Source organism: Argentina anserina, chromosome 2 (assembly GCF_933775445.1).
Source record: "Argentina anserina chromosome 2, drPotAnse1.1, whole genome shotgun sequence".
NCBI lineage: Eukaryota > Viridiplantae > Streptophyta > Magnoliopsida > Rosales > Rosaceae > Argentina > Argentina anserina.
This window is the reverse complement of record NC_065873.1, coordinates 22,408,818-22,429,832: the sequence shown is the minus strand read 5'-3', so window position 1 is coordinate 22,429,832 and position 21,015 is coordinate 22,408,818. Positions and strand designations below refer to the sequence as shown.

Genomic DNA, 21,015 nt, shown 5'->3' with positions numbered 1-21,015 from the left:
GTTTGAGGCAGGAAAATTGAGGTTTAATTCTCTCATATTTTCCAAAAAAGAAATAAACAGGTAATTAGTTTCCTTTTGGGTTGCAGCTATTTTCATATCCATGTATCAGATAAAGGCCTGTATGGTCCAAAGTTTGAGCCCAAACTAATGACCCATCACTCCATATACGTGTAAAACCCTAGCTACATAACACTCCTTCACTTTGCCTATGCGCTTCTGCCTCCTCCCTCAGCCGCTCTAGCTCTCTAGTCTCTCTCACCCTAAACCCCTCCGATCCCACTCCCAGCCATGGCCGCCGCCGCCGTCGAATCCGCTCCCGTCTCCCAAGAGCAAATCCTCCCCCACAACGACGTCAAGCTATTCAACCGCTGGAGCTTCGATGACGTCCAGGTCCGTACACTCTCTCTCTCACCTCCACTATTCATTCATTCACAAATGCCGTATTGTAATCTGAATCTGTTTTTTCAGGTGAGCGACATCTCGCTGCAAGATTACATCGGCGTGGCTCAGGCCAAGCACGCCACGTATGTGCCCCACACCGCCGGGAGGTACTCGGTGAAGCGGTTCAGGAAGGCGCAGTGCCCGATCGTCGAGAGGCTAACCAACTCTCTCATGATGCACGGACGAAACAACGGCAAGAAGCTCATGGCTGTGAGGATTGTAAGGCACGCCATGGAGATCATCCATTTGCTCACTGACCTCAACCCCATCCAGGTCATCGTCGACGCTGTTGTTAACAGGTATATATCGCAATGCCGACTGCTTACGACGTGTTTGTTGTATTGAATTGAATGGACTGTGTTGATATGTGTGGATATGTTTGTGGTGACAGTGGTCCTAGGGAAGACGCGACCAGAATTGGGTCGGCCGGTGTTGTGAGGCGTCAGGCTGTTGATATTTCGCCGCTCAGACGTGTCAACCAGGCGATTTATCTGCTGACTACCGGAGCTCGTGAGTCTGCTTTCAGGAATATCAAGACCATCGCAGAGTGCTTGGCTGATGAGCTGATCAATGCTGCTAAGGGGTCCTCTAACAGGTACTGAGGACGAGACCGTTGACTAGTGTTTTCTTTTGTGGGATGGTTTGACATGTATTAATTGGTTTTGCGGCTTAGGCTCATGATGGGTGGTTTTGTGTGCAGCTATGCTATTAAGAAGAAGGACGAGATCGAGAGAGTTGCCAAGGCCAATCGTTAAGGTGTTACCTCTGATGCAACAGTGGAGAGTTTTGTTTGCATTCTTTTCGTCATGCTTTTATTATTGAGATTAGATAATTCGTCCATTTAGATTGGATGATTTAATTTAAAAATTGAGTTTTGTTTTTGAGCTATGACAATGTTGAGTCTCTTTTTAGATTTCCATCTCCAGTCTGTTTCTTATTATTTATACCTCTATTTGCACTATCTAGCACTGCATTAGCTTTGGAAAAACTAATCTCGTATGGCTGGTTGTATATTCAGCCTTACATTGTTAAAGATGTAGGTAATTATCACACTAAACACAACACTTTGTCAGTATCAAACTAACCTAACAATTCTGTTACTTGAGCTTTACACCTGTTACACTAATATAAGCCTAAGTAAGGGTGTTAGGGTGATCAGTGAGGGGTTATCAAGTACCTGTATGCACTTCAGTGTCGTTAAGTAATTATTAGTTCCAGGAGATCTAGTTAGAGAGCACTTAGTAATACAAAAAACAGACAATCTGAGCAAGAGCATTGCTATGTCAGATCATTGGATAAGTTGCATGATCAAGTGCTTAGTTTACATAATTGATGAACGTAGAATTTACAAATGAGTTATTAGTAATCGAAAGAACTCAGTCTGAGGGAGAGCATTGCTATGTCTGGTCTTTGCAGAAGTTTGTGTTTTTTTTGGACTGAACAAGTGATTAGTTCACCAAGTCTAGAGTTAAATGGAGAATTTTATCGAGCAGTCTATCTTTTGGAACCTGGTTGAGAGTTGAGACACCATTGTCTTAAGTCTTAACTCAGTATGGTTTTACAAGGTACTGAGGACTCATTTCCATTGAAGTTTTTTTTTTTAAAGTAAAGAGACCCAAGGTTGAAACCCTATTGCAAATGATGGTTTACACTTGATCTCTGAACTTAAGGTAAGTTCAATGTTGACAAGCTATTAACTGATGCAATATATTTTTTTCATGGTTTTTTACACTTTCCTAGGTGGCACGTTGGATACTTTTTTTATTTTATTTTGAAGTTTAGTGACATTGTTCAACATCAATTGCATAAAACTTGATCTCTAAACTTCAGTCAAGTTTAATGTGGATTAGTATTTAACATTTTTCTTTTTACATCTATTCAAAAACTTTGCCTTATGCAAGTTTGGTGGAAGTAAATTTGCCGACCACTTTTTTATTTACCCACTTTTTAAAACTCATATCATGTATCTTTTCTCACTAATAGAGGAATTTGACATATGACATGAGTTTAAAAAGTTGGATACAAAGTAGTCAAATAAAGGATTGTGGGTAAATTTGTTTTAGTGATATGGTATTAGGGTATATCTCTGCTGAAAATCTATATAAGGCATGTGTTTTTTTAGGGGGCATTGTCTGATTTCTAGCCCAGTTTCTTAGATGTGTTGCTTTGCAGCCTTGTCTCACATTTGTCGACTTTTCCAACACGTCTTGGACATCTCGCCTTTAAAAATGTGTCTTCGTTCCAGACAAAACTGTGATCAATTTATTGACTTTAAGACAATTACATCGATTGTAATTCTGCACAGAAGAACTATTCTATTGTGCGTTCTATTGGTTGAGCCATGTGTGAATTTGACAACGGAACTCATGTAGCACGCTAACAAGGGAGGATGCTTTATATAATATTAGCTTTATTGTATTAGAAAAAAAAAATGCTAGCTTAAATGACATTTCCTTTGACAATATGGCTGGTGATCGGCCAAAGTGAATTACAATAAGATGGGAGAGTCGACTTTCTCATCACCATGTTGTAATGAAGGTCATATTTTTTATTGGATTATATGTTGCGTTATTTCCTTAATATGTATTTGACAGCTGCATGTTTTGGACCTTCATCATTTATATTAATTCTCACTTCCGTACCAATTATTTTACCAGTGTGACATGGTTGACAATGGCTTCAGACTTTGATGATCTGAAAATGTCACCTTGTCTGCTAGTATGTACGGAAAGGCTTTTACCCCTTCATGTGATGTAATTGTTGGTCCATTCTGTCAAGCTGTGTAACCTCGATGTTTCATCTGGATCTTGTTCATACCAAAATTCGTGCTTCATTTGGATATTATTTTTAGTTCCTCATCTTGGACGGGCCTCCCTGACGTTAATACGTTCTAGTGGTTCTACAGTCTTGATGAATTCTTGCTTGACATGCAACTTTTTTTTGTGAATTTGAATTATACGACTGGGTTCTTGGTGGAGCTCATGCCTTCAAAATATGACTTTCTTCAATTGGTCAGAATGATGCCTCTTGCGGTTCCTGTTCTCCAGCTTCAACTTCAACCCATAAAAATAGTGATGGCTTTTATAACTTATAAGTGATGCATGGTCTCATTAATTCTGCCCATTATGTCAACCTTTCTGTATCTTCAATTTTATGTCCGACTCACTCGCTATTCTTTCATCCCCACCACAGCACCGCCTTTTATTCAAGTCATTCTCGTGGACTATAAGCTATGGATCATATCTGTATCATACTGATCTGTGAAGCTCATAAATGTGGGAAATGAGGAGCAGAGACTCTGCTTCGTCTACCAAAACAAGTGGTACCGGATTCTTGAGAACATTGACGTTTGCCTTTGGGTAGCGACTTGCCAGTTGACCTTGAGCAGTAGGAGAAAATGTAGACCCTTCTATGGGAGGGTCAATGGTTACGATGCTGGATGAAGTGTTCTTTGTTTTCGTTTACATTGTCCTTCATTGAATGTCTTAGACATTCTCAACTTACAACCTCTCAATAATTTGAGGTCTTGATTTTACAGAAATGACTCTTACTCTCTACCAGAACTGTTTTATCATATAGAATATTAGTAGTAAGCCGACTTAGCAAAGAGCTGGTGTGGGAGGTTCTTAACACATTCCTAAGTAAAACGGGGAGCTAATTAATTGTCACTACGATTTTTCGAATGATTGATTACTGCTGGGCGGCATATATCAAGTGGTGTTCGGCGAATGAGTTGTCTTCCGGATTTGAAGGAGATCGGAATCATTTGAAGCATAGTGAATCTCCAGGGACACTCACGCATTGCCATTAGATTCTTGTATTAAAATTTTCACCAGTGAACTACAAGCCGAGGTTGAATTGGTAAATTGATGTCATTATGTTTAGTTTTGGGGGCTAGAGGGATAGGATTGCCAGCTGTAACTTGTATTTTAGAGGAAGGGACAAAAGTGTCACTAGCTCAATATTGTTATACTTATTGAATTAAAATCCTAATAATGCTCACCTATAAGATACCTGCATTTCTTCGTCTTGATCTGAGTCATTAGGATGACGATGGAGCCATTACCTAGATCCGACACACTCTAATAGACTTGTTAGAATGATATTGTCAAAGAGATGGCCTTCATCAAATTTCTATTATAATTGAGGGTGTATTGTATATAGATTTGTGTGGACTTATTTAATTGACATATTTTTTGAAAATTTCACGGATTTTTTAAAAAGTACAGACTTTCATAGAATTATAAAAAAACTCACTTATTTCAATAAGACTTTTGGCTGATTTCTACAAACTTTTATTGATTCATGAAATACAAATAATTGATATTGATATTCTTTTATAGATTCTCAGTACTCATAATAAAATTGAAACTACTATTTTTTGTTAGTTAAGAAAATAACGCATGGTAACTGAATAATGTGCATATTATGTCTCTCAACTACAAGTCAACGATTATATGATAATTTGTTTCATTCCCAGGTAGCCGGGTGCATCCTAAGTATCTAGGTTGGCTTAATGAGTTCTCTGACGCCTCGTGGGTGTTATTGGACGGAGATTAATGCATACTAAGAAATTTTTATATTGAATATTTTTATTTTGTGAGCAAATATTATTGGTTGTGTCTATTACAAAAAGAAATTAGATAATCTTAATTATTTAAGAAAATTTAAAAAGATACTATTCAAATTGAATCTATCGACAAATAGGTACAAAAAATGGAAGTAAATAAATTGTTCATAAAGTTTCAAACTAAAGAAATCGGTGTTCATGAGACATTAATATGATTATTATTTTTCTTTTTTCTTACATACTTCTTTTATTGTCATTGTTTTTATTGTTAGCATTAAACATGTGTTCACATATGAAAATGAGGTTTTTGAATAAGTGTACAGATACAATGTAAGAACATACATAAAGAAGAATAAAACGATCATGAGATCATATGAATAAACATGTTAGTTTATAGGAAAAAGAATCGGTAAAAGAAAAGATAAAAAGAAAATAAAGAAAAATTGTGGAGAATAAATATCTTTAAATACAATGATAAAGTCTATGAAAAAATCCACGAAAATCTTTGGTCTAAAAGATAGACAATTTTTAGATTGTGGTGTGTATAATTAACACTATAAAGTAAATGAGATTTTATGAGTTTATAATTTCATAAGTATTAATGATATTTTAAATACCCACAAAATCTTATTCATTTTAAAAAGTTTAGATTAAATAACCTTAGATTTTTATAGATTCCATAATGACTTAAAAAATCCTAATTGAATACACCTAAATTTTTAAATTTCATAAATTTCTTTTAAACTCTCACTAATTATATATACAATACACCCTTTAGGATCATCATGAATTATTAGAGACAAAATATAATTGACTATGTACTGAAAAGAATTGAACCAAATGCACAATTGTTTTACAATTTCTAGCGTAAAATTCTCGAGGTGATGATTAATTGATTATATCATGTTATTTGGCCCAAATGATGCAATCAGAGAAATCCTCCCGACTCACTTTTCCCGCCACCCACTCCCCTCCAAAACCCAACCCCTTCCCGGACTCCTCCTCCTCCTCCTCACATTCTCTCTCCTCCGCTGTCCTACTCGCCCAAGTGGCACCCCCTCGTCGCTTTCGCTCCATTATCCCAATCCACGTATCCCCCCCAGCCGTTATTGTTAATGAGGACAGAAGGTTCTTTACCCATTTTGGCATGGACCCAGTCGCCCTCGCAGTACTCTCACTTTCGGCTCTGTGTGGCGGCATCACTACCGCCCACAAGGTACATGATCCCAAATCCCTGCACATCATATGTTTGCTTAAACGAGCAGCTCTTTTATTTGTATCACTTGTGTTTGTAATGCAACAAACAGCCTCATGTTTTTTTGGTTGGTTTTCTTAAAATGGTGTGATCAATGATTCACTGATTGAGAATAGTTTATGCGAAAGAGTAAAGTAATGTGGGAGTAAAGACTATTTGGTTTTCGGTCACGCCGGTAGTTAAGTCTTGACATCATAGAGGCATGGTTGATGGGGTTTTCGCTTCAAAGGGTATTACAATATACAGAGCTGGAATGATAAGTGTGAGCTGTAGCATTTATTTATATAATGTAATGTAATGACGGTGAGGGATATTGATATTATACACGCCACTATTCTTGTTCGTTTTGGATGAAGACTTTTCCGGGGTTTGACCACCACTGAGATTTTTAAAGAGATTGTAAAACCTCAAATGATGTAAGCAGTGAAATGAACGATTGCATCTACATGACTACATTGCACGCCAATTAGGAACAAGGAGGTGGGGCATAGAGAGAAAGAGAGAGGGGAGATAGTCAACGGTTATGTAAATCCCAGAAGCAGAATTGGTGTAATGAAATGTAGATAGTAACATCATATAGCATTTTTGGCTTCAAACGCACACCCCTTGTTCCTTAGACCCTTTGCTTGTTTCTGTTCTTCCTTCCCTTCCAAGCCACTGCATGGGATCCTCTATGTTCTTCCCTCCTGTTTTCTTCTTACTCTTTGTTGCTGTCTCTGGTGATTCTTTCACCGAGTTTGTGTACACGCCTTTCTCTGCCTCACACTTTGAATTCATCGACAGCGGCGGCACCTTCTTGTCTTCTCGAAATGGGACATTCAGGGCTGCTATGTATAATCCCGGCGCTCAGTCCAGCTTTCACTTGAGCGTCATCCATGTGGCATCCAATACTGTCATCTGGTCTGCCAATCGAGATGCTGCTATCTCAAGTTCTGGTGAGATGAATCTCACGGTTAAAGGACTTGGCATTTCAGATGATGATGGCAATTCTGTCTGGTCAACTCCACCATTGAAGTCATCGGTGTATGCGCTATTGCTGAATGAAGTAGGCAATCTAATCCTTCTTGATCAATACAATGGCTCTCTTTGGGAAAGTTTTAGCTTCCCAACAGACACGATTGTTATTGGACAAAGGTTACCAGTCGGGTCATTTCTGGCCAGTTCCACTAGCTCTTCGAACTTTTCAACCGGTGATTACAAGCTTGTACTAAGTTCTTCTGATGCGGTGCTTCAATGGCGTGGTCAGACATATTGGAAGTTGTCAATGGAAACACGAGCTTATAAAAACTCAGATTACATAGCAGAGTATATGGCTCTCAACAGAACAGGTCTTCAGCTTCTTGGTCGTAATGGATCAGTGACCGTGATTCAGGTGCTCTTGACAACTTCCGACTTCCAAATCGCTCAGTTGGATCCCTCGGGAAAGTTTATAGTCAAAAGCTTTTCTGATTCAAAGTGGAACCAGGAATTTTCGGGTCCAGCTGATGGTTGTAGAATTCCATTCTTTTGTGGCAGAATTGGTTTATGCTCAGGCTCTGCATTCACCAACCCTACATGTTCATCATGTCCATCAAGTTTCCATGTAACTTCCCAAGACAATGGTGGTTGCTTGCCAAATAGTCCTTATTCCTGGCCATTATCCTGTAACTCAACCGGTAGCGACAGTCAGCTCAATTTATCAGCCGTTTCATACATCAAGCTTGGCAATGGTATGAATTACTTTTCCATCCTCTTTTACGAGCCAGTAAAATACGGTGTTGATCTGTCCACCTGTCAAAATCTCTGCTCTGGCAACTGTTCTTGCTTGGGAATTTTTCATCAAAATTCATCTGGTTCCTGCTATATGCTTGAAGATGAGTTGGGGTCCATTATTTCAGATAGTAATGCTGGTGTAAGTGATCCATTGGGTTACATCAAAGTCCTTGTTGGGTCTACCCCAACAGTTGCCAGTTCTGGAAAAAGAAAGTTTCCTGTAGCTGCTCTGGTGCTTTTGCCATTTACTGGATTTGCTCTGTTGGCAGCTCTAGGTTTTCTTCTGTGGGGAAGACGGAGACAGTCAAAGGACAAAGAGATAAAATTAGGGCACATGGACTCACGTTCGTCAGAAGATATGGATTCCTTCTACATCCCAGGTTTACCTAAGAGGTTTTACTTTGAAGAACTTGATGTGGCTACAGATAATTTTAAGACCCTGATCGGGTCTGGTGGGTTTGGTGATGTCTATAAGGGAATTCTACCTGATAAAACTGTTGTAGCTGTAAAGAAGATAACAAATGTAGGTGTTCAAGGGAAAAAAGATTTCTGCACTGAGATTGCAGTGATCGGTAATATTCACCATGCCAATCTGGTCAGATTGAAAGGCTTTTGTGCTCAAGGGAGACATCGCCTTTTGGTCTATGAATATATGAATCGTGGCTCCCTTGACCGGACACTTTTTGGTAGCGGACCAGCCATAGAATGGCAAGAGAGGCTTGATATAGCTCTAGGGACGGCGCGTGGGCTCGCATACTTGCACAGTGGCTGTGATCAGAAGATTATCCATTGCGATGTCAAGCCAGAGAACATTCTCTTGCAGGATCATTTTCAGGCAAAGCTTTCAGATTTTGGCCTTTCAAAGCTTCTCAGTCCAGAACAGTCAAGTCTATTTACAACTATGAGGGGCACACGCGGCTATCTGGGACCAGAATGGCTAACTAACTCTGCAATCTCTGAAAAAACTGATGTCTATAGTTTTGGAATGGTACTTCTAGAACTTGTCAGTGGAAGGAAAAATACATCAAGACTGCAAAGCCATAACCTGAATGACAGTAGTAGTGGTTGTGGTCAGTCATCATCGTCCTCTGGGTCAGGACTTGTTTATTTTCCGTTACTTGCTCTAGATATGCATGAGCAAGGGAGGTACTTGGAGCTTGTTGATCCAAGACTGGAGGGACGGGTGACAAGTGAAGAGGTGGAGAAATTTGTGCGTGTTGCATTGTGTTGTGTTCAAGAGGAGCCATCGCTTAGGCCAAATATGAATACCATTGTCGGCATGCTGGAAGGAGGCATCCCTCCAGGTCAGCCAAATTTTGATTCGTTAAATTTCTTGCGCTTTATTGGACGTCAGTTCATTGAGGCGTCTATGATAGAAGAGGGGACTGAGAGAAATGCTAGGGGGTTGTATCAAGAGTCCAACTTTTTTCCGACACAGACAACAGTTGGCTCGCGTGCTTGCTTTTCTTATATCTCCTCACAGGAGGTTTCAGGCCCAAGATAGTGTTAAGTAGTTGAGTAGCTAGTGTATAGGTGATTGTGGATATGAAGTGAATGAATTTGATTTTGGGTTAAATTTTCACTGTATTGGAATCTAATGTATAATTCTTATATCTTTCTACAAGGGTGGAGGTACCCTGAATGGCTGTAATGTGAAACAGTTTTTAGAGCAAGTAATAATATACATGATTGCTTGGAACTAAGATATCGCCTTTGCGTTACTTTCCTTATATGTCACTGTAATAGATTCACAATACATCAGCTATCTGAGGCCGAGAGGTTGTCACTGATGTGGTTATGATGGTTTTTCTGGGGTGCTACTGACTGTGTGTATGTAGGAAATTTATAAAAAAGATGTTCACTGTCCTCTTATATTAACCTAAACAGTCATCGACTATTTTCTGTTTACTATATCACGATGAAATTTTATCCTATGCATTGATCTACTTCTCCTGTTTGGCGTTCTTTTCCATCTTTGTTTGCTTAGCAGATATTGTGCTCGAGTTATCAATCATGTAAGTATATGCATGCCATCAAAAAAGTTCGAAGTGGCTTGATGTTGTAAAACTCTCTCTTTCCTATCTTCTTGTTAATATATTGCAGCTTATTCTTGTTTGAGTATACAGTTATATAAGTACAGTATATATATAATTTCATTTCTTCTTTTTCCTACTCAACAATTGATTTTGTTTGCCTTTATGTTTTGATCCGAAAAGGAAGCTGGAGAAAATACATTCTCAGAAAATGAACTGCGATCTCCAGGAAAAATGGTTGAGGCCATGTTGTCACTGGCATTAGAGAGGACATTATTAAAAGGGGAAATTTGGAGCTGCTATATGAGCAAGGTCAAGTATACTTCTCAATTCTCAGATCAGTGTACTTTTGTTTTGAGATATAGTATTTGTGACATTTCACAATAACCTCTATGTCCCTGATAATACAATTTGCAAGGTTCTCCCGGATGAAATTTCACATCATGTGTTAGAAGTCCACTGAAGCCGAATTTCCCTTCTGACATGAGAATGAAAGAGTGATGAGGTAGAAACAAGATAAGTGTCTTATTCTTGAGTTTAGTTCTGGATGTTCAGGATTCAGGAATCACCGCCGTAGAATTACCTCTATCAGATGTATGAAGGAAAGAGGTCTCTACAAGACACATCTGGTACATGGTCAGGGACAACTAGTTGTAAATGTACAAGGCACATCTTTTTCAGTTTTTCATATATGCAGTGTATATATACATCATGAGCATGATCATATAAATTGACATGCATCACAGTCCTCCTTTTCAATTGTTGACTAGAATCGTCACTGGATATCATATTTTACAGAGGTGAGGTGTATGACAGATATTCTGGGGACATATGAGATTGAATCAGCGTAAAATTCTACTTTGGAAATCATCCATCTCTCTTAAGTTTGGGGGAGTCTGCAGTGCCAGTGCCATTATTCCTGGATTAACTTCTTTCTCGCTCTCTCTCTGTTTTTTTATTTAATTCCAGGATCATAAAAGCTTGTTCAGCATGATTTCATCCAGCATCCAGTCTCAGGATTTTTTTTTTTCGAGAGGAGCTAATCTCAGGAGTAAAACATTTCAAGCCAGAGTTTTGAAGAGGATGGTGGAAGTAGATTTTCTTGACATTGTTGTGAAACAATATCTTCCTCCGCAGGTCAATGAGGCAGAAGCATCTGTTGGCATTCTCCCAGGAGGTATGTAAATTTGTAACACTCCCAGCAGGTTCGGATCAAGTTCATCCCTGAAAGATAAAATCAACTAGTGCTGTGATGTATATAATGTAAGTTACCTAACTTTCCCCTAAGATGGATCACAAAGTTGATTCACAGTTGCTTCACCACATTGGGATCGATATGCTCATTTAGGCATAACGTTATACAACAAAATGTACAGACAATGCGCGCAACAACCACAACTGTCCAGCCGATCGAGTGGATCGACATCTTCAATGCCCTTGTTCTTGTATTGGAAAATAGTGCTTCAATGTTGCATTTGACTTGCATGCATGGATTGTGACTTTTTGTGAACGTAACAGACCGTTTAAACACAATTATGTTAGTTGGAGCTAAAAATTTCTTGCCATTTAATTTGATATATATATATATATATATATATCAGTCCCTATCCAGAGTGAAGGTTCACTCTGAAATTTCAGAGTGAAGTTCCAATTTTGGCACACTTTTCGGTCAAATTTTTTCAGTATAAGTGATTCAATATTTATGTATGATATTCAAGATCATCTCTACAAAATTTCATCTAATTCGGACATCGTTAAGGTATTGAAATTAGATTAAATCAATGAATGAATTAAAACTGTTCAACGTGAACCGTTCGTGTAAATCTCAATTTTGAAAGCTCAAATCATTGTCAAATTGAATGAAACTTTATAGAGATGATCTTGAATATCATATCTAAATATTGAATCACTTATACTGAAAAAATTTGACCGAAAAGTGTGCCAAAATTGAAACTTCACTCTAAAACTTCAGAGTGAACCTTCACTCTGAATAGGGACTATATATATATATATATATGCATAGTAATATTGTTTGATATCAATCCACTAGTAGTTAGAATGGTAAAATGAAACACGAAGAGCTGGAATCATAAACTCCCACCCTGGCTAGATTATTGCCTTATTGGATACACAGCAGATCATATATATAAACCTTCATATAGAAGAGATTATTTTGAATCCCAATGTGTCTTAATTGGTGAATCCCAACTGTGGTATCTTGTTGATTTTGCAGAATCGGTATTTACCATATGTCTTGGTCGAGTATTTGGCAGGGTTTTGCTCATCCACAAGCTCCGGCAGAGGCCCAATCACAGCCTCTTGTGGCGGCGCAACAAACACAGCCCAGGATATGCGAAACCGTTCCTTGTTCACCAAGCTCCTGTGAAGTACACTCTTGTACTTACCATTGCTCAAGACCTCTATCTGATCACCAATGTTAATAACCACTGCATTTGACAAGTAATTCACAGCAACCCAGTTGTCATCTTTCCACAGCTGAAGGCCTGGAACATCGTTGGAGACTAGTAAGGTGATGGCGGACATGTCAGTGTGAGACTCAACGCCAAGGGCTAGTTGGGGTTGTGGGCATGGCGGGTACATATTTATCTTCATTTCCACTTCCACTTCTTCATCTCCAATATGGGATTTCAATGCATTCCTATCCAGGCCTAGACCCTCTGAAAGCACCTCCAATAGCTTGCCTGTTACTCTCAGCATTTCCTTATTGTACTCTTGATTCACTTCCCTGTGTCACACGACTCACACTCATAGTAAGACTAACCGTAGGAACACAAATAGGTGCAGCTAAATAGTAGCAAAGTTGTTAGGAATTCGGACTTCATTTATTTCGTGGTATTTCACACTCAAGCAACTGAAATTCACACTTTAAGTCTATAGGACAAATAACAAAGAGTTAGGCCTAGTTTGGTACAGCCGTGCTGTGAGTAAAATGACTTTTGAACCTGCTGTGAGTAAAATGACTTTTGAATCTGCTGTGAGAGAAAATAGTTGAGGTGTTTGGTAAACTGTTTTTATAAGTGTTGTAAGAGCGAAAAATAGTTTTTTTGTGTTTGGTAAGTTGTAAGCAAAAGAGCTTTTAGTAGGTATAATTAACAAAATAAGAGTGAAGTAGTGTAGGAAGAGAGAGTTTTTTTAGGTTGGGTTCAATCATGTAATTTCATCAAGTTTCTAAGGATATCCAGTGATATTTTGAAAATTTCATTTAATCATTACTACAGTATCTTCGTGTTTTTTGATAAAAGCGGCTTTCAATTTCAAAAGCTACCTCTTACTATCTTTTGAATTTCAGTTGTTGGGGAAATCAATTTTAGCCAAAAGCTATTTTTGGGGATTTACCAAACACCATATATCAACCCCAAAAGCTGAAGTCACCCCAAAAGCCCTCCCAAACTGGGCCTTAATTGAGTCGGGGATGGACCCAAGTTAGATATTTTCTAGACCGAAGGTTATTAAATACACGGGTCGTGTAGATACACAGCCAATCCCTGCCGTACGTTTCAACACGTGAAGTTAATTTTTGATCGTTTGAGATCAGACTCCAAATTGGCAGAATACACGCAAGTGAGGTAGAATTGATTTCAGAAACTTTTAAATCTATCGTTGTCAATGGATGCCAGAGGCATATAATGGCACAACCGCCCATGAGTATTGGTGGTGGTGGCGAAAGAGCTGGGCATCTCGAAGATAGTGAGAGAGAAGTTGAGGAGGAGATTGGTGGAGGGGATCTGAATTGGAGATTGGTTGGTGGCGTCGGAGGATGGTGTCAGCGGTTGTCGTGGTACTCTGGTGGCGGAGGTAATGCATGCAGGAAGTAATCAGGGATGGTGAGTCTAGGTATTTTATTGATAAAACCGAGGGAGGGCAACAGAGATGCAAGAGTGCCTGAGACCACCCAAATTGAGGAAGACAAAGAATAGAGGTACCATTTCAAGAGAGTTCTACTGATCTCTCTGAACACAGTTGAACACTTTGGCGTCTTTGTCGTCGGACTCCGATGCATACATGGTTGGGTAACAACTTTAACTTCTTCCTGGCCCTCCCTACTTAGGCCTCCATGAAGAAATTCATAAAGTAGTAGAGGACAGCCACCAGAACCACATAGCCATAACCTTTAGAAAGCAACCATTGTCTAGTTTTTTAATCAACCACACAAACAACCTCCTGAGTACTACCACTACCACCAAAGACGCGTGGTTCAACTTTCAACTCGTGTATATTCACGGCTTGTGCATGGAATAAGCTCTCTTTCTAGACATATCTCTACTACTAAAAAGTGAGTATGAAAATATCACTAAATTACAAACCACATATTTAGTTATTTATCATACTACATTAGTTTGTCACAAATAAAAATGAGGGTTGTAAGGTAAAAAATAAGATAAATAAAATAAAGAGGTAATTATGCAAAAGAAACCTAGGTAGTGGGTGGTGAGAAGTTATGATCAAAATTAACTTCCGTGCAAATATTCACAGGTAAATGTTAGTAAATATAATAGATTTTGATCCATATCCACTAAACTACTATGGTTATATTATGGGAGTTTAGATTAGACTAGTAAATGAACTGAATTTGGAGCACATAACCTACATCTGGGTCCATATAGTAACAACAATTTTTGATCCATTACCTGCCAGATCATTGATAACTCAATTTAAATTCATATCTAACGGGTTAAAGTATCTTTGATTCTTTAGTCTGATCTATTTATAGTTACGAATATTCTTAAATTTAAATCATAATTTTATAGTTTTATTATTGTACCTCATAAAAAGGAGGTTCAATTCATATATCTCAAAACAACAGACCTCTATTTAAAAAAAAATAGTATTGACTTTGTCAACTGATTCGAAATGACCAATGCATACAAATATCTCAATACATACCTCCATACATTTGATTTCTCAATTTTTTTTCTTACCGTAATAATTTCAAATGGACTTCTCCCTCAACTAGCTAAACTATGATAATATTATTTTCAATAATTCACATGCATCAAACAAAAATATTGTTCTCACATTGTAGAATTTTTTTAGTTTAAATTTTAGTTGTTTTATTCTTCTAATATATTGTGATATGCTCGTTTGTATGCATTTTATCGTTATAAATTGTAGATAAATCTTATTTGCTGATATATATTGTGATTTTGAACAAACCAGCTCGAGAGACTTGATATAATTATAATATATTTGAATTAATTGAATTAATTTTTAAAATAAATTTATTGGGCTTTGGGCATTCTGGGAAAATTAAGGAGGTTCAAATGACATTTTAGTGGTTTGTCAAGGTAAATTGGAGATCTAATTAATAGGGAGATCCAAATGTCTTTTTTGGATGTATGAATAAATTCTCCCCTCATAAAAACATAAATGAGAAAATGATAAGGTTTAAAACTTTAGCTTTAATTTTTTCTTTATAAAAGTTAAAAGTATTTTCTATTTTATATTTTAGGATTATAAGAAATATCTTGATGAACAAGTTTTGCTCTCCACCACCATAGATGATGGAACCTTGGACCAAATTGAAGAAGCCCTTCCATGAAACCGGAAAAGAAATAGGTACCGGATCCTAGATTCGAATCCTCTTCCCTCACCAACAATCATCGGAGAATAACCTCCTTCAATATGAGATATGTGAACCAGCCTTGCCAGGCTTTGACCAAGCACCGACACTAAGAACATGAAGACTAATCGATATAAAAAGGCTCCGACCAAGCCCGAGTTGGAAGGGAGCAGTGCTCACTCTCTTGGATAGCGTCTGGGAGGCGGCCTGAGGTGGAGAAGCGTGATCAGAGGCCAGAGAAAAAGGCAGGCAGACCCCTAGCGCTAGGATTTGCCGCCGCCATGCTACAGAGAAGGGGGGAGGACTCTAATCATCATAAGAAATATCTTGATGAACAAGTTTTCACCGAATGTTTATTTTTTGAAAAGGAAAATATGGATATATGAAAATGTTACCAAGCATCATCTAAGTTTCCAAAAAGACTTTCTCAAAATCTCAAATAATTAAAAGCGCGCATCAAGATCAGGAACTTAATCAAACACAAACTGTGATTACTAATTAGTTACCTGTATGATGGAAGATTTTTAGGCCAGATATCTTGGTTAACCTTAGATGGAGGAGCGGTGAAGTGAAAGAGATAGTCAATCCACTCAAGCTTTTCATCATGGTTCTTAGTCATCTTAGTCCCATATCCTTCAAATTTACCACTAGCAGGGTCATTTGCATACACTTCTTTTTCCTCCTGTGACAACATAAAAAACTCCTTGCCAACCTTCTGTAACTCCTCTATCAAAGAAGCCGGTATCCCATGGTCAGTGATGAGAAAGAATCCCCACTCCTCAGCTGCCTTGGCAACTTCCTTCACTAGATCAATGTGTGACTTTGCTAGGGAAATGACCGGCACTGCGACTCCCTCTGTGGCATTGCTGTTCACTGGCTGCTCATGGAAGGGGCGAATGAACTTTTCCGGTAGCTCGTTGAGCCCACCGGAGGCCAATGCCTGAACTCTCTCTACCTGCATTGTATGTCAAATCTAATGATTGGATTTGTACTTGCTGCTTTACTAGACGATCTGCTCTTATACCCAATTAATGAAGTATATTGATGAGAAAACGATCATATCCAATAATGCTTCTGTGCTGAAAGGTTGAATAATAGCTAGAAGTGTGCTGAAACAGAACATTATCTACCTTTCCGAATATGGATGCTGAATCTACCAAAATAATTAGAGTTAAACTAAACCCAATAAAAGAGCAACTCTTTGAATCTAAGCCCATAACCATTCTCTTTTATTCTACACTCAAAATCGTTTATTATTATTAATTCTCATTTTTGTATAAATCTAATATACCCTTCTAACATATAAACAACTATATTAAATAATTTTCCTAATCATGGGTTTTAAAATCCATTTTGAATGTGAAACACATCAATTACATCCATAATTATTTCATTATATTTAATTCACATTGCTAACATCAATGTGTATATATATTCATCAAAAAATTCAGTTGTGCAACTTCTTGTTCTTCTTCTATCAATTCCATTTTGTAAAATTTTACACCAATTCTTATTTTTCAAGCAATAGGCACTACAAGAAAATAAGGCTATGGGGACATATTATCAAGGGTGTCCCCAAATAAGGATAAAAATGCACACATATGTCCCCATTGGAAGATTTAGGGACAAATAAATATATAAGTGTCCCAGATTTAAAGATTTAGGGATATATAATCAACAAATGTCCCTATTGAAAAACAATTTCTCATTCTTGAATATGTAATTACGGATACTAATACGAAACCCGCTGTATACTATTATACAAAGACACCCCACACACACACACACACACACTCTCTCTCTCAGTCTTCTTGCTTCTCTCCCTTTATTCTGATTCGGTTGCCGAACAGACCGATCTCTCTTCTCTCTAATATTTGCTCTTCTGGGTGATCACTTTTCCTCCCGTCGATTTCAGATGCATCAGAGAGAGAGAGAGAGAGAGAGGAGCAATGTCTCTACGCCCTAATTCGAAGACCGAGTCGCGGAAGAAGTCGGTGTAGTCCGTAGTGAACGGCGACGATGCGCGGCGGAGGAGGAGGTGAACTTGGTTGTGGTTAGGAAGAACAATCGGGTTTCTCGATTTCTCGTGTTTAGTTTTGCGAATTGAATTCTAGGTATTTTGAATGCGGGTGATTGAGTTTAGGGGTTTGTTGACTTGAAATTGAGTTGTAATTTTGGATTTACAAATGGGGTTCTCACTCACCGCCTTGTTTTGGAGTCAACATCTATTCATACTTGTTTTCTGTAATTTTTGCAGGTATCAAGAACGAAAGATTGCTCTCTGCTTTTCCGTTGCAAAGAAAATAGGTAATGCAATTACTTTTTTCCAATCTCAACTTGTTGGTTTAGGTTTTGTCTAGAGCTTATTGATATGTTGCTCCTATGAACTACTGTGATGCATATACTATTTCCGTACAATTGATAAGCAGACTTTGCTACCTCTAAGTCATTTCAGTGAGTAACCCATTTCAGTTGGGGGTTTTCTGATTTAGGCAATTTCATGGTGGCGGACTGATACAATGAGCTTTGCCTTGTTTTCCGTTGTTCTGCTTGTGGTGTTGGTTTACTGAGAGGATGAGTCAGGAGATAGAAATGAGGAGAAGAAGCTTGCATTTTCTAGCCATGCTTCTTTGGTTTCCAGCGAGCTGCGACTCCAATTCAGGTAATGAAGTTGATCCTTTAACTATGTTGCATGTGAGTTTTCAAGAATTGGGAAGTTCAGGTTTTGATGTTGTTTTGGAATTGCTGCTCTTGGTTTTGATTCCTGTTCATATTGGAAAAATTGTTAATCGATGCTATTCCGGGTTTAATGTATTTGTTGTACTTTGGGGTTTTGAACAAATTATATAGAAAGTGCAGAGCATGATTTTGGTGGTTCGTAATGTTTATTTGATGAGAAGAGGGGAATTGCTACTTTTTAGGTTCACAGTTGGTGGTAGTGACTTTGATGTTTTTGCTCAATCTAATATCATAAGAAGGCTGCATAGATGATTTTAGTTGCTACTGATGCTTAATTGAATTGATTGGTTAGTGCTTCTGCTTAATTGAATTGATAGGTTGAATTGACAGGCTACATCTTATTTAAGTTGTGCAGAGAAGTGGAGCTGGGATGATATGATGATATAATATTTTTTTTTTGTGAAACTCAGATAAAATCATGGTTGACTAGTGCCCTCAATGGTGTGTCAATATGTTTTAATAGTTCCAATACATGCTGAAAACTTGTGAAGTAATCAGTTGGAGCTCTATTTTCTTTGTAGGATTTGCATAGTCTCAGTATACTTTGCATAGTCTTATAGAAGTATACTAGTGATACTGACCGCCCACGTCGACGGGGTGAACAACCTGCCTACTTGTTTGTAGGAATGCATTGCATCTTTGACCAGTACAAAGCTTTTGGTAAATTTGCACACATGTATAATTGACTTATGAGATTTGGTAAGAATAGAACAGTCGGTCACCTAGTGATATGAATCTCATTTTCTGAACTGTGTTACAATGTAGGATGAATATGTTGTACTTACCCGTGCATGTGTTTTTCAGTTTTGTTTAAATCAGTGTATGAAGTCTTCGTTCAAATGTCATGTTATTTGGTTGCAGGGAACCAAAGTTACTTCTTTTCGGGGCACATCTCAGCTATCTATGCATCCTCGCTACATACATGATGGTGTCACTAGATCGAGTTGTTATTGAACATGGTGCAGTTCCCCTATTTATGTACTTTCTAAGATCCAGCAGTGATGATGTCAGAGAGTAGGTTCCGACTACCTCTTACATTTTTTTTTTCTACTTGATAGAGCAGTAATAAGCGAATTTGGCCAGCATATGCCTCTCTATGTCCTTATTATCACCAGTTATCCCAATAGCACCTCTTATAGAGCTCGGTTGATCTATTGTTCATAAGAGAATGTAATAGAGGTTTTTTGGTTTTTTTTTTGTTTTCAGACAAGAGGTTCTGGGTTATGTTGATGTATTGTTGAATATTTGAGTTCAATATATTTTTTGATTCAATAATTACTAGTCTTGATGTAGTTACTGTTGTGGTAAGTAATGAAATATTGATTTTTTATGCCTAGATCTACAATTATTCAACATTAGGAGGGGGAAACCAAAAGAAAAAGATTGTCAATGGGCACAAATAGCTCAAGTGTCTCTATAAGTGTAGTGTATTTGTACAAATATATGAGAGTAGAAATACATTTGTAGTTTGGGAAATCATAGGTCCCATTGTGTTTATTTGGGGACACATGAATTAAGTGTCCAAGTTAGCAATAGGAACACCTTTAAAAGACACATTTGTGCTAAATGTCCCTATAGCTCAATAGAGACATATATATGTCCCTATAGGTATCAAAGGGGACACTTAAAAAATGCCCCCATATTTCTAGTAGTGAGGAGCTAGTCATATGAAGATTATATGAGAAACTCATATGAAGATATATAATGTAATAAACGATTTTGATTCAGTATGTGTTCCTTATCGCGAGGTACACATCTTGTTCTTGTTGAATTATTATTTTTTCTTCTTGATAGGTATATTGTCATATTAATCTATTGTAAGAGGTATTATACAATTTTCTAGACAATAATCATAGGTATACCCGTTCCCATCATTCAAAGAATAAAAAGTGACGTACACTATAACATCTAATAAAGAGGTATATTAAAATTCCCTATATATTTATCTTCCTCAATAAAATGTAGATTTATATAGACGAGAATCATATATATATATACTAAGAATTCTAAGTGAACCTTATAAATTGATATGTTTCTCAGTTTTAGGTTGTAATTAAAGAGATACCTATTAACTAGGTTAAACACTTAAACTCCTATGTACATTTAATTTAGGTTATAAAGAGATGAATGAAACATAAAAAATCAGTGCAAAAAATTATGATATAACAAGTTAACAACCTAACAATTTTCAATTTTCATAAAAATTTACCTTCAAGATAGATTTCTTAAATCACCAAAATGTGAGTTTTACATTCATCATCTACCTTAATTTGAATATAATCTATTGGCAATAATGATGAGTTAAAAGGAAACTTGCAAAATTACATCCAATATATATATATATATATATATATATATATATATATATATCATTGAGGTAAAAATAATTTAATATCAAAATTGACTAATTAGAATTAAATAGTAGCAATATGTAATTTTTGTTAAAATAAAAGACAATCTAATATCTTATTTAACAATATTTGAGTAAAAATTATAATTAAATAATAGGTGGGATTATTTTAAAAGCATGTACTAAAAATAGTATAAAATTAAATACCCCTACATTTTAAAATGCTTCTCATACAGCATCAAAGTCAATGCTAAATATATCCACCAACCACTACTAATCCTATTACCCAAAAAA

General features: G+C 37.3%; 3 protein-coding genes, 1 long non-coding RNA gene and 1 other non-coding gene across 6 annotated transcripts; 4 read left to right on the top strand and 1 right to left on the bottom strand.

Moving 5' to 3' along the window:
- Positions 1–209: 209 nt before the first annotated feature.
- Positions 210–1,402, top strand: LOC126783219 (40S ribosomal protein S5). The gene is made up of 4 exons (XM_050508641.1): positions 210–390; positions 469–740; positions 833–1,036; positions 1,142–1,402. Exons 1-4 carry the CDS (start codon positions 289–291, stop codon positions 1,194–1,196), a joined length of 633 nt encoding a protein of 210 aa, XP_050364598.1. The 5' UTR covers positions 210–288; the 3' UTR covers positions 1,197–1,402.
- Positions 1,403–2,084: 682 nt separating this feature from the next.
- Positions 2,085–2,146, top strand: LOC126785520 (small nucleolar RNA snoR101). Its single transcript, XR_007671054.1, has one exon. It is a non-coding gene; the product is annotated as a small nucleolar RNA snoR101 (small nucleolar RNA).
- A 4,605-nt stretch (positions 2,147–6,751) lies between these two features.
- On the top strand, positions 6,752–9,727 carry LOC126783502 (G-type lectin S-receptor-like serine/threonine-protein kinase At5g35370). The gene has a single exon (XM_050508980.1). It carries the CDS (start codon positions 6,928–6,930, stop codon positions 9,520–9,522), a length of 2,595 nt encoding a protein of 864 aa, XP_050364937.1. The 5' UTR covers positions 6,752–6,927; the 3' UTR covers positions 9,523–9,727.
- A 2,514-nt stretch (positions 9,728–12,241) lies between these two features.
- LOC126784188 (flavonol synthase 1-like) lies at positions 12,242–16,603 on the bottom strand. The gene is made up of 2 exons (XM_050509671.1): positions 16,139–16,603; positions 12,242–12,797 (listed from the first exon to the last, which is right to left on the bottom strand). The coding sequence occupies exons 1-2, from the start codon at positions 16,591–16,593 to the stop codon at positions 12,242–12,244; spliced, it is 1,011 nt and encodes a 336-aa protein (XP_050365628.1). The 5' UTR covers positions 16,594–16,603.
- A 1,162-nt stretch (positions 16,604–17,765) lies between these two features.
- Positions 17,766–19,410, top strand: LOC126784534 (uncharacterized). Of its 2 annotated transcripts, none has more exons than XR_007670944.1 (3): positions 17,766–17,939; positions 18,125–18,294; positions 19,233–19,410. It is a non-coding gene; the product is annotated as an uncharacterized LOC126784534 (long non-coding RNA). The 2 variants fall into 2 exon arrangements; XR_007670943.1 differs by lacking the exon at positions 17,766–17,939 and adding an exon at positions 18,554–18,658 and having other exon boundaries at positions 18,005–18,294.
- Positions 19,411–21,015: the final 1,605 nt, after the last annotated feature.

What these genes read in the sequence shown, in the direction of transcription:
- LOC126784188 (XM_050509671.1), bottom strand. Translation starts at nt 16,593, where the DNA reads ATGCAGGTAGAGAGAGTTCAGGCATTGGCCTCCGGTGGGCTCAACGAG. An exon ending in AAAAATCTTCCATCATACAG is followed by an intron (nt 12,798 to 16,138) that starts GTAACTAATTAG and finishes CGTGTGACACAG; the next exon opens with GGAAGTGAATCAAGAGTACA.
- LOC126783219 (XM_050508641.1), top strand. Translation starts at nt 289, where the DNA reads ATGGCCGCCGCCGCCGTCGAATCCGCTCCCGTCTCCCAAGAGCAAATC. An exon ending in GGAGCTTCGATGACGTCCAG is followed by an intron (nt 391 to 468) that starts GTCCGTACACTC and finishes CTGTTTTTTCAG; the next exon opens with GTGAGCGACATCTCGCTGCA. An exon ending in GCTAAGGGGTCCTCTAACAG is followed by an intron (nt 1,037 to 1,141) that starts GTACTGAGGACG and finishes TTTTGTGTGCAG; the next exon opens with CTATGCTATTAAGAAGAAGG.
- LOC126783502 (XM_050508980.1), top strand. Translation starts at nt 6,928, where the DNA reads ATGGGATCCTCTATGTTCTTCCCTCCTGTTTTCTTCTTACTCTTTGTT.